The sequence below is a fragment of the Cyanistes caeruleus genome, chromosome 22 (assembly GCF_971803275.1).
Source record: "Cyanistes caeruleus chromosome 22, bCyaCae1.hap1.1, whole genome shotgun sequence".
NCBI lineage: Eukaryota > Metazoa > Chordata > Aves > Passeriformes > Paridae > Cyanistes > Cyanistes caeruleus.
The window spans coordinates 1,426,311-1,438,657 of record NC_141722.1 but is presented as its reverse complement, the minus strand read 5'-3'; the positions used below and the strand labels follow the sequence as shown (position 1 = coordinate 1,438,657).

Here is a 12,347-nt window from a genome sequence, read left to right as displayed (position 1 = left end):
TAAATCAGAACTGCTTTTATTTCATTTGGGCATGGCAGAAATGCTCAACCCAACGCTGGCTGGGAAATGTAATGAATTCATTCATCATTGTATTGTAAATCAGTAGTACAATCAACAAATGGCATTACCCTGGAGGCACAAAACCCTCCAGAAGTCCCCAAAAACTCCTTGTCCTCTTCTTCACCCCAAACAGAATAAAAGCAAGGAAAACAAGCTGGGTAGAAACGAGCAAAGGACACGCTCAGTGCGATAACCATCCTGTTCCAGCAATCCACCTAATCTGGATTGGCTCACTAATTACTTCTGGCACTGATGGACCTTTTCCTTCTTGCTTTCGCTTCTCTTTAGAGCTGAAGGATCCAGCACTTTCCCAAGCAATGATTTTACATTATTCAGGACTGGTTTCTGTACCAAAGCCTGTTTGAGCTGTGCATGAAACCCATGTCCTCCCTTGCCTACAGGGACGTCTGGGTGCCTTTTTTTACTAATAACAGGGAATTTCTATTAATTGATTTTGCTATTTCCTCAGGGCAAGGTGGAGCTGGAGTCTGCAAATCAACACTGAATCAGAAGATGAGCCAGAGGAACAGGCAACTTAACAGTATAAACACATTTCCCACTGTGTTGTTCCCAAAAAGTTGCTTACAGGCTGAGGAAATTGGGGAAAAAACCATTGTCCTCTGTGCCTAAGGGCAAAGGCTGGTGGTGGCCACGTTGCTCAGACCTTCTTCAGGTCCTCAGGGCCAAAGGAGAGCGGCAGCAGCTCCTCCAGCCTCTTGACAATGTAGGTGCCATCTGCTTTGGTCAGGTAGACATCCCAGTCTGTGCCAAACTGAAGGAGGAGAAAGAAGAGCCTTATGAGGAAGAAGAAGAAGAACCTGCATTTTTTCCCCAAATTACTAATATACCCCTTTTTTTTCCCAGGTTCACAGAGAGCATCCTCCTCTCTTGCATGTATTTTGGACTGGCTTACCAGCATTCCCTCCCCCAGAGGATATTTTGGGCTCAGACCCTGTGTTTTTTACCCCACCAGCATGAGCCCCAGTGCATCTGAACCTGCTGAATCTCACCCTCAAGCAGAGCCCCACAACCCATTAAATATTAAAAACCCAAAAATGGGCTGTGGGTGCTAGGATTCCTGTGGAGGAGGGAGATGAGAGCAGGACAGCATCTGTGGAAAGCTCAGTTTTTGCAGAAAAAAAACCATTTCCAGGCTGGCCAGAGCCTGAGCAAAGACTTAAGGGCAAAACCCTGCACCTGGAGAAATAAAACACCCTGGGGAGGGCAAGCTAATGGATTCCCACTGAACACCCAGGGTTGGAATACCCCTTTCCCAGCAGATAATGCCATTTGAGGAGCCTGGAGCCAGCCCTGAGGCTGAGGATGGGGGGTTCCACCCTTCTTGGTACCTCCAGGTGTTTTAGGGGGAGATGCCTGGGGTCAGGGGATGGTGTTTGGGGTCAGGGAATGAGCCCCACATGAGCTGTCACCTCTCTCATCACTTGTCTGCAGGCACCACAGGGCATGATGAAGTGGTCCCTCATGTCACTGCCAAAAGAGAAGGGCACAAAGCTCAGCCCTGAGGTCAGAGGAGGGGAGAACACCTACAGAACACCTTCATGCCCCAATAAATACAGACCAACAACAGATTTACCCCCCCAGTTCCTCCAAAATCACCACGCAAAAAACTTTATTTCCCTCCCCAAAAGATGAGGCTGCTGCAAAAGAAGCTGTCCCTGAGGAGCACCGGAGGTTCTCCTGCTGGTTCCCCCTGCCATCCCTCACCATTCCAGCTCTCAGAGCACCCTCACCTGGCGATGGCCATGGCCTTGAAGCTGGTGTGCCCCTCGGAAATGGCTTTTTGGATGGCGGTGCGCTCGGCGCACACCCCCAAGTTGTAGCAGGCGTTCTCCACATTGCACCCTGCAGGGACAACCCCATTATCAGCCACCCAAAACCTCATTTCTTCTTAGGGAATTTACAAATAAAAACCATTTTCCCCGCTTGCCCCGCTTTCCCATCCGTTGTGATCTTTGGCTCGGTCAGGGATGGCGACTTGCCAAGAGGCAGCGGGGCAGGACACACAACACCAACACCCCGGGATGACCCCGCTACACCCTCATACATGACCCAAAACTTACTGGGGGCACCTCAAAATCCCTGCAGGGGGGTCTCAGATCCCCATCTTACCCGAGAAGATCTCCCCACCGGTGGTGAGCAGCGCAGCTCCCACCGGGAAGCGGCTGTAGGGGCAATAAGCGCAGTTTTTGGCCTCCTGGCTGCGGCGCAGCAGGAGCTGGAGATGGTCACCCTGAGGCTGGCCTGGGGGGACAGCAGGGACAGGGTGCTGCCTGCCTCTCTCCATTCCTGCACCCGCCTGCCCTGCCCGCTGACGCTGCAGTTAAATATTTCCTTGCCTGGAAAAAAGGCTGGCCGGGACGCCGGGATAACGCCCCGGCACGCAGCTGAGCTCTGGGAAGCATCCTCAGGGGCCCCCAAAGCATCGTGCTCGGGGATTCCCACATCCTCTCCTTGCCTGCTGCCTCATTCTTTCCAATTTCTCCTCTTTTCATTATTTACTTCCTCCTTTCTCTGTCCCTGCAGAGCATTTTTCCGCCGCCGTCCCGGAGTTGTTTGGGTTTTTTTTTTTTTCCCTCCTCAGTTCAAAACTGGTTCTGTGGCTCCACAGGCAAATTTTATTAAATCATTCCTGGGGGGGAAGGAACAGCTCTTGATCAGTGAGATCAAAATAAATAGATTAATATGATTGAAAGCATAAAAATTAATATCTGTGTATATCACGTTTTCCCAGGTGTTCTAAATACAGGCAGCAAGGAAAACTGGCTAAAGACACAAGTGGTCAAAAGCCCAATTTGAGATTCCCTCATGCTGGAGCTCAAATTCAGTTTGCTCCCACAGGAATCAGCCCACACAAGATAAAGGGCTCTCGTGTGATCATCAAATTGTTTTTTAATTAAAGATTTCTCTATTTTCCCCCTTGCCTGAGGAGCTTCCTGCCCCATTTTCTAGCTGCAAGGACGGGTGTCACAGCCCCCATGGATTTATCACTGGGATTTTTGGCCAGTTTGTTAGATTTTGGAGGATTTTGACCTTACCTGGTGGTTTTGCCACCAAATCTTGCTGCTGGAGGAGCCACAAGAGGCTGGGAAGCAGCGTCCAAATTGGCAGTGGCTTCTGATGGGGTTGAAACTCCAGGAGCTGAAACAGAGCATGGGACAGTGAGATCACCAAAGGCACCCCAAGAATCCAAAGCTGGGATGCTGAGGTCGGTATTGTCCAAGGGATAACCAGGAAACACAATGATGACAGTTCACTATTTGCCAGGGCAGTGAGTGAGAAGAGGGATTATCAGCCCACAACCCTTTTTTTTTTTTCAGTTTTTAAGTGCTAATCCAGGTTGTTTTCCCCTATATAAAACGCAGTGCAGTCTCCTTTGTCCCCAAAAATCTGGGGGCAAAAAGGAAAACCAGTCCTAGGGCAACTTGGGGGTGGCACTGTGGGATCAAACCAGTGAAAAGGCCCCACCCCGACCCAAATAATGTGGGATCTGTAAATAAAGAAGCTTTCAGGGTGGGTTCACACCTGCCCTCTCAATATGAATACCAAGCAAGTAAACACAGTCCTCACCTCAGTCAACAAGGGTGAGAATAGAAATTATGAAAGACAGAGGCTAGCATGGATAGAAATCTTCCTCATCAGCACTAATTCCCTAATTGCCATCCCCCCAAAACCATCCTTGCACCTGCAGCAAACCACACAGCCCATATTTGCATCAAAAAAGCTGAAAAACAGACAAATTCATGCATTTTTTATTATTTTGGCTGCAAAAACCTATGAGGCTGTCAAGGCCGCGGCAGTGAGAGAGTGGGGTTGGTGCTGTCTGCCTGTGAAGCTGCTATTTTAAGGTTGTATTTGCTTCAGTCAAACAGCAGAAAATCTGGGAAGCTGCTGGGAAATGGCTTCCTGTTCCCTGCAACACCCCACTCTGGTTTTCTTCGCCAAATGGATTAAAAGTGAGGGCACATGGTGTTATTTTACCCCTTCCTCCTCCCCATTTTTCAATCCCAAGGCAAACAGAGCGTCCCCAAGCCCAGGGGTCTCCTTGCTTTATGTCCAGATGGTAAAAAAGAAATTAAAATAAAGTGGAAATCAAGGTTTGAGCCAAAGACTCTGAATCCTGAGCAGCCTCAGACTCCACTGCAGGGCTGAAACCTCGCAGTGCTCCCCAAAAAATCCCCCCTGAGCTGTGCCACGGGGAAATAACATTCCATTTCTCCTGGAGAGAAGCTGTCCTAGGGCTTTGGCCAGAGATTAAAAGCAACAGGTTAAAAGCCAGCTCAGCCCAAAAGGAGAGGAGCAGCGAGGAGATCTGACTGCCTCGAAAATAACAGGGGGAAATGGGAGGTTTGTAGGAAAAAAAAAAGCCAGCAAAACTGCAGGATCTGCAAATCCCGGCACACACCTTAGTGCAACGCACCGATTTGGGGAGGAAAAACCCTTTTTTGTCTTCCCAGTGTTAGAAGCCTCCCAAAATCATTCCCCCGGGGTGGCAAATCAGGCAAATCTCCCCTCACTCCGGTGGGTTTCGGCGCTGGGAGGGGGAGAGGGGTGGGTTTGCCTGCCGCATAGCGATGGAGGGCTTGATTTCCCCACCACCCCCCGGTCATCCTTTTCCTTATTCTGCTTTTATTTCCACGGGGAGAGCGCTGGGGGAGCCGGCGGGGGCCGCTCGGCGGCGGCTCCCCGCGTGCTCGGGGAGGTGGAGCAGCCCACGGCGTCCCCGCCGCTCCCGCAGCATCAGCCGCAGGCGGCACCCGGAACGCGGCCAGCCTCCCGCAAAATCCTCCGTGGGCAGCCGCATCGGATCCCCGCTGCCCGGCTAGGGGGGCTTCACCCCGGGACACCCCCCCTCTAAAGAGGTTTAGGGTTTTGGGGGGGTGGGGGGGGGGTGGTCGCGCCGCGGGCGAGAAGAGGCCGGGATTTAGCGGAGCGGAGATGCTGCCCTGGCGCCGGAGCAAGTTCGTGCTGGTGGAAAATGAACGTAAGTGCAAAGGCAAGAGCCTGGGGCCGGGGCTGAGCTACGCGGCGCTGCTGGCCGGGTTCCTCCGCTCCTGCCCGGACCTGCTGCCCGAGTGCCCGCTGGAGCGCCTGGGCAGCGTTTTCCGCGGCAAGCGGCAGAAAGTGGAGCTCAACAAGGAGGACCCGACGTACACGGTGCGGTACCTGGGCAACGCCGTCACCCTGCACGCCAAGGGCGAGGGCTGCACCGAGGAGGCGGTGGGCAAGATCTGGGCCAAGAGCGAGGCGGGAGCCGGCGGGGCCAAGATGAAGCTGACGCTGGGCCCTCACGGCATCCGCATGACGCCCTGCGAGAAGGGAGCCCGCCGGCCGGGCCACGCGTACCTGCTGCACCGCATCACCTACTGCGCCGCCGACCGCCGCCACCCCAAGGTGTTCGCCTGGGTGTACCGGCACCAGGTGAAGAACAAGGCGGTGGTGCTGCGCTGCCACGCCGTGCTGGTCTCCAAGGCCGACAAGGCGCGCGCCATGGCCTTGCTGCTCTACCAGACCTCGGCCTCGGCCTTCAACGAGTTCAAGCGCCTCAAGAGACAGAGCGATTTCCGCCATGTGCAGCAGCAGCTGCTGGGCGACGCCTTCGTGCCCTTGGTGCCGCTGCGCAGGCTGCTCAACGCCAAGTGTCCCTACCGCCCGCCGGCAGAGCGGGCCCGCTGCGCCCCTCGCCTCAGCTCCATCCTGGAGGAGGAGGAGGAGGAGGCCTTCGGTGCCGCCACGACGCCTTTGGGGGACGCCGAGCGAGCGGCCGTGCTGCGGCTGGCCAGCGACATGAGGGGCTGCAGCCTGCGCGGGCCGCGGGCCGCCGTGTGCTGAGGCGGCCTCGCTGCGCCACAAAGCGCTGCTGGACCCTCCTCGGGGATCAAGCCGGACCCTCCTCGGGGATCAAGCTGGACCCTCCTCGGGGATCAAGCTGGACCCTCCTGGGGGATCAAGCTGGAGACGGCGGCTCCCTTTGCAAGGAAGACCCGTGCTGAGGGTGGCTTTGCACCCCAGGGACCCCCCCCCCCACCCTGCCCGGCCCTGCACATGAACCTGCTCTCGTGCCTCCTCCGCAGCGGCCGTGATAATAAAATTAATGTGTGTTTTCTGCGGTGTGACGGCGCCTGTGTCTCACCCTGGCGGACGGCGGAGTTAAGCTGGGCACTGAGGCGGTTTTGGGGGGTTTTTATTGCGTTTGCCCCTCGAAAGGCGAGCCGAGGAGGGGGCTGCAGGGTCCACAGCGCTTTCCTGCGGCACTGAGGGCTGGGGAGAGCTGCTCCGCGTAGCCATGGCAACTTGATTTTTTAAATATAGAGCTGGGGGGGCGGCTGTGCCACCCACATCGGGGGAGCAGTGATGGGGGTTCGGCCCCTTGGACCCCACTGGAGCGCAGAATTTGCCTGCAAACCCCCCCTCCCCACCCTGCTCCAAATTAGCACCAAGGGCCTGAAGATCAATAATTTATGAAAAATTTCTATTTTTTTTTTTTTATTATTCTCCTTTTTGCTGCTTTCCCAGAATAAGCAATGGTAAGGAGATGGGGGGTGGGGGGGTTTGGGGGGTCGTGCCAGCAGGGACCTGCCACCCTACCATGGCCCTTTGTGGGGCTGGGGGCTGTGTCCTGAGGCTGAGCCCTTGCACTGGGGGCTCCACATGGTGCTGCTGCCCCACAGCCCAGTGAGGGGTTGTAACCCCTTCCCCAAGGTGCTACAGGGCTGGGATCTGGGGAGATATCCCCTCCCAGCCACGGGGGGACACGCTTTGCGCTGACCACTGCCCCCCAGATTTAGCAAGAGGGTGAAATTTGGGTTGCTCCCCACTCCCAAAGTGGGAGAGAGGTGCGGGGGATGCTCCCCCCCGCAGCCGGGGGCATTAGGATTTGGGGCCAGCTGCCAAAATCCTAAGGGATGGCTGGGATTTGAGCTAATCCCCCCTCAGATACTGGTGAGGCTGGAGTTCCATGTCCTCCCCGAGACCCCAGGGTGGAGGTGGGGGTAAAGGGGTGCGACCCGTCCCGCCCCCCAAACTCCCAAGGATGGGGTTTATCCCCCTAAAGCTCCGTGGGGCCGGTCCCTGACCCGCAGCCTCTTTTGGGGGGTAATTTGTGTTACCCCCGCACCCCAACCAGGCTTTGCGGGGTCCCCGCGCCCCGCTCCCCCCCGGCCTTGGAGGACTCCCCGTCTCGATGGTTGCGCTGCGGCTGCCAGAGCGCCGCTCGTGATGTCATCACCACGCGCCAGCGCGGCGGGCGGTTGCCGTGGTAACGGCGGGCCTGGCGGCCATGGAGGGCGGCGGGCGGCCTTCGGCCGCGCAGGCCGTGCTCTTGGCCGCTAGCAGCGCCATCACCGCCCTGCTCTACTCCGTCTACCGGCAGAAGGCTCGCGTGGCCCGCGGGCTCGAGGTGGGTGCGAGGGGTGCGACGGGGGAAGGCATGAGCCCGGCCCCCGAGGCGCGGCCTGGTCGCGCCGGCTGAGCCGCGGCCTCTGCTCTCCCCGCAGGGCGCCAGGAAAGTCCGGCTGGACGGGGACCTGCGGGCCGTGCTGCTGGAGGCGCCTGGACGCTGCGTGCCCTATGCAGTTATAGAAGGTAGGGTCGTGTCAGGAGGATTAACCCACAAACACCAGAGGTTTATGTCCAAAAGGGAGGCAGAGGAGTCCTGTAACTTTATTCGAATAAAGGGAGAGCTCTTGGGCATTTCCCATGGGGTCTCTCAAATTGCTAGAGGACGCAGCCTCCTTTTTAATTTTCATTTCCCTCTCTTTTTCCCCATTGGCTGAGTTACTTGAGAGGTGCAGACTTCCCGAAACGCCTCATACCCCCTTCTAATGTACAACTGCACCACCTCCTTTCCTTTCCTGGTGTCAGTCAGTGGAATTCCTTTGGAATTTATGGTTCTTCCCATTGTTTCTTTCCTCTCTCAGTGTCTATTTTTATCTACCAGCAGACCCACAGTTTGTTTGTAAGGACAAATCCCTCATTCCTTTCAAACAGGACCCAAAGTGGTGCACCAGACAGGGGTGAGGGAATTTCATCCCCAGCTCCTCCTTCTGTGCCCATCGGGTCATATCCCCCCTGTTAGACTCCTGACAGCAGCAAACACCAGCTCCCATCCCTTTTTTCCCCTATCTTAGAATCCCACAATGGTTTTGATTGAATGAGACCATAAAGCTCATCCCATTCCATGGCAGGGACACCTTCCACATTCCCAGGCTGCTCCAAACTCCATCCAACCTGGCCTTGGGCACTTCCAGGGATCCAGGGGCAGCCACAGCTGCTCTGGGCACCCTGTGCCAGCCCTCCCCACCCTCCCAGGGAAGGATTTCTTCCCCAGCAGCGCATCAAAACCTGTCAGTATGAAGCTATTCCCCCAGTCCTGTCACTCCAAGCCTTTTTCCAAGGTTTGTTTAAACCTGACGTGCCCCTTGGATTCCCGTTGCAGGTGTGGTGCGGTCGGTGAAGGAGACCCTGAGCAGTCAGTTTGTGGAGAACTGCAAGGGGGTGGTTCAGAGGCTGACGCTGCAGGAGCACAAGATGGTGTGGAACAGAACCACCCACCTCTGGTACGTGCCTGCCACCCCCAAACACCTGTGGGGCACCTGAAATGGCCTCAGACATGGCCAGAGGTTCCTCAGAGCCGGATCCCAAAGTAGCCCCCACTGTGACAGCTGCCATAATGGGGAGTGTTTGGCTGATTTTAGGGTTTTCACAGAGGGGCTGGAGGAGAAGAGCATGTCAACTAAACCAGCACAGGCTGAACATTGATCAGCTCCACCTTGTTACAGAGGTGGCCAGAGAATGGCATTTCCAAAAAAAAAAACCCACTTGCAGAACAGAAATTAATTGGAATTGGGTGATCCCTACACCCAGGGGACTCAAGGAGAATCTGAGAACTGCTGAAACAGAGCCCAGTGATGCTGTTTGATAAGCATTACCAAACTGGGGTGTGTGACACCATTGGGATGGTTTGTGACAGCTGGGAACGCCACAGGCAGGTGAGGAGGAAATAGGTGGGGATGGGGGAAGCCCCCAGTACTTGTGGAACACTGAGGGTAGAGTAGCCCTGTGCACACCTGGACAATGCCACGAGCAGAAAGAAACTCCGCTCTGGCAGTCCCCAAAACCAGCAGGTCATGCCAGGCTGTGTTTCCCACCAGCAGAAATCAGTTCACTTCCCCCTCTCCTCCCTCCCCAGGAACGACTACGAGAAGATCATCCACCAGAGAACCAACACCACCCCCTTCGACCTGGTCCCCGCCGAGGACGGCGCCGGCGTCACCGTGCGGGTGGTGAAGCCTCTGGAGGCCGCTGAGCTCAGCCTGGAGACGGTGTATGAGAAATTCCACCCCTCTGTCCAATCCTTCACGGATGTCATCGGCCACTACATCAGCGGGGAGCGTCCCAAGGGGATCCAGGAGACGGAGCAGATGCTGAAGGTGGGCACGGCCCTGACCGGGGTGGGAGAGCTGGTGCTGGACAACGCCACCATCAAGCTTCAGCCCCCAAAGCAGGGCATGCCTTACTACCTGAGCTCCCTGGATTTCGAGTCCTTGCTGCAGAAACAAGAGTCCAGCGTCCGGTTTTGGAAAATCCTGACGGTCGTTTTCGGCTTTGCCACCTGCGCCGTCCTCTTCTTCCTGCTGCGGAAGCAATACCGGCACCACCGCGAGAGGCAGCACCTGCGGCAGATGCAGGAGGAATTCCGGCAGGCCCAGGAGCGCCTGATGAACACGGAGGGCGGGGAGATTCTCAAAAACGCCTGCGTGGTCTGCTTGAGCAGCACCAAATCCTGCGTTTTCCTGGAGTGTGGCCACGTCTGCTCCTGCCACCAGTGCTACCAGGCACTTCCCGAGCCCAAGAAGTGCCCGATCTGCAGGCAGGGCATCACCAGGGTGGTTCCCTTGTACAACAGTTAATTTCTTGGGATTCTCGGGTGGGGAGATTCTGGATTTAAAGCTGCTGCTGGCAAAGGGGTTTTGTCACCTTGGATTTTGGGGAAGGGGAGGGAGCTTGAAGAAGGGGGTGCTTCAGCAGGGGGCAGAGCTGAGGCTGAAAAGGTGACTCTGCAGCTGATCAGGGCTCACACTGTGCTCAGAGGTGTTATTGAGAGATGATTCTTTGCAAAGGGTGAGGTGCTCAGGGAGAGATGCAGTTCGAGGCTCTTCTGTTAAGGTTTGGACTCCCAGGCTTTGTGTCACGGTTACAGAGCCTGTGGCCCCTTACCCAGGTGATAAAAACATGGGGAAAACAAAAATAAAATATATGAAGGGTTCTGAGAGGCTGCAGGATTTCTGTGAGGCTGCCAGAGGGGGCTGCAAGGCCTAGCAGAGCAGGAGGGGCTGTCAGAGAGCTCGTACCAGGGGTTGTGAACTCAGGTAATTCTGTGATCCCCCCAAAATGGCTTTGTCACAGCAGGATGTGGGGATGTGGGGATGCTGTGGCTGATGGCTGTGCTTGGCTTGGGACAGCAAACGGTGTGAAGTAATAAAATAGGATGAAAAGCGTGTCTGTGTTGGATTATTCCATGGGAGTGGTGATATTTGTCCTCCCTGAGGTGGACACGACCAGCCTGGATCATCCCAAGCCATGATGGAGGATGGCTGAGCAGGGGAACCTGTCCCCCCTGCACTGGACATGTCACTGCTGTCCCCTCATGACACCCAGACTGACACAAAACAGGAAAATTCCCTTCCCTGACACCCCCATTTATTTTGCCATAAATCCCATAAGCACCCAGGAGGGTGAATGGACCCAAAATGCTGCTGCAATTAACATTTGCTGGGGAGGACAATTAGTGAAACATGAATGAGGGAGCAGTTAAAAATCCCAGGGCACCCCTGCTCCATCCGATGCCTGTGGGCAATCAGAGCCTTTCACATCCCCCAGGCACATTTAAAAACAAACATTCCCATCGACAGGCATTTAAAACCCCCTGAATTTCACAGTGAAAATGCTGGGTTGTTTCCTCATTAAACATTAACCAGAGCAGTCCGAAGGCCGGTCTGGCTGTGAAGAACAAACCCACAAAGGCTGGATTTGGAGGATTTGTTTGATTTTTCCCTGGCTATCCCAGTGCTGGGGAAGGACCGGCTGTAGATGGCGGTGGCTGCCTGCAGGGCGAGGAACAAAATCCCGGAGGGAACAGCCGGAGCACGGCTCAAACAGCCACACCGCAGCCCAAAAACCCAGAATACAGATTGAAACAACAGAATGCCATCTGCTGGAACCCAAAATGCCCCATCCCCTCACTGGGGAGGTCAATCCCCCTCAGACCAGGGCAGCACACGGCCCAGCCGGGAATGGAGCATCAGGCAAAGGCTAAAAATACACCTTGGAGGGGCTGTGCTTCCCCGTTACCCCTCTCCTCCTGTTTCCAAGCTTTTTGTGATATCTCGGGCGTAGCTGCAACCTTATGTAAGGAGCTCGGGGGCGGGCGGGGGTGCAGGGGAGGGGAGAGGGGCTTGTGCGGCTCCGGGGGCTGAGGATTTCAGCAAAAGAGGGGTTTGGAGATGGGAGCAGCCCCGGGTCAGCCCTGGCAGCAGCCCGCACCCTGCTCAGCCCTAAAATGAGCCAGGCTCCCTATTCCAGAGCAATCCCGTTCACTCAGCCTCGCACAAACGCGTTCTTTGCTGCTGGTGCCGCTGTCCCCCTGCTCCACTTTGTGGGAGATGCACCAAAGATGCCTGAACACCCCAGCATGGCTGTGGTCTGTCCCAAAATGTTATCCCCGACCTTCCCGTGTCTCACTTTGTGCTGGAGGCTCACAGCCAAGCACACGCAGCCCCCAGGAAGGTCCCGAGATGGTTCCTTTGTGCTGGGCTCTGTGTGGGGCTGTGCCCAGCGCTCCCGGGAACAGGCGCTGAGCTCCCCGGGGATGTGGAGGGGGTTCCTTCCAGACTTTCCAGGAGCCCACTGGGAACTCCCTTAAAAAGGTGTCTGTGGGATAGCCTAGGCTCCCCAGATGCGGCTGTGGGGCAGCTCTGGGCTCCCCAAAAGTGCTGTGGGGCCGCCTGAGCTCTCCGGGGGTCCTTGTAGGGAAGCTCCAGAGTCCCCAGGGATGCTGAGGGGCAGGTTGGGAATAGTGAGGATGAAGCGGGGCAGCTCCGCAGCGTGTCTGCCAGGCAGCTCTGGCATCTCCAGGGATGCTGCGGGCTCCGCGGGGCAGCTCCGCTCTCCTTCAGGATGCTCCGCTCTCCCCGAGGACTCTGCGGGACAGGCAGCGGGGGCAGTCCCGGGGATCCCCCGGGCTGCGGGAACCAGCCCTCCGGGGCGGT

At 56.2% G+C, this 12,347-nt stretch overlaps 3 protein-coding genes across 4 annotated transcripts; 2 read left to right on the top strand and 1 right to left on the bottom strand.

Annotated features, from left to right (window-relative positions):
- CDA (cytidine deaminase) lies at positions 1–5,884 on the bottom strand. The gene is made up of 6 exons (XM_086860674.1): positions 5,425–5,884; positions 3,117–3,219; positions 2,191–2,710; positions 1,812–1,923; positions 1,491–1,548; positions 1–832 (listed from the first exon to the last, which is right to left on the bottom strand). Exons 3-6 carry the CDS (start codon positions 2,363–2,365, stop codon positions 719–721), a joined length of 459 nt encoding a protein of 152 aa, XP_086716800.1. The 5' UTR covers positions 2,366–2,710; positions 3,117–3,219; positions 5,425–5,884; the 3' UTR covers positions 1–718.
- FAM43B (family with sequence similarity 43 member B) lies at positions 3,390–6,183 on the top strand. Its single transcript, XM_086860673.1, has one exon. The coding sequence runs from the start codon at positions 5,017–5,019 to the stop codon at positions 5,908–5,910; it is 894 nt and encodes a 297-aa protein (XP_086716799.1). The 5' UTR covers positions 3,390–5,016; the 3' UTR covers positions 5,911–6,183.
- On the top strand, positions 5,212–10,577 carry MUL1 (mitochondrial E3 ubiquitin protein ligase 1). 2 transcript variants are annotated; one of them, XM_086860671.1, is made up of 5 exons: positions 5,212–6,605; positions 7,205–7,477; positions 7,575–7,662; positions 8,516–8,636; positions 9,269–10,577. In XM_086860671.1, exons 2-5 carry the CDS (start codon positions 7,358–7,360, stop codon positions 9,987–9,989), a joined length of 1,050 nt encoding a protein of 349 aa, XP_086716797.1. In that variant the 5' UTR covers positions 5,212–6,605; positions 7,205–7,357; the 3' UTR covers positions 9,990–10,577. The 2 variants fall into 2 exon arrangements, with proteins under 2 accessions (XP_086716797.1, XP_086716798.1); XM_086860672.1 differs by lacking the exon at positions 7,205–7,477 and having other exon boundaries at positions 5,328–6,605.
- The last annotated feature ends 1,770 nt before the right edge of the window (positions 10,578–12,347 follow it).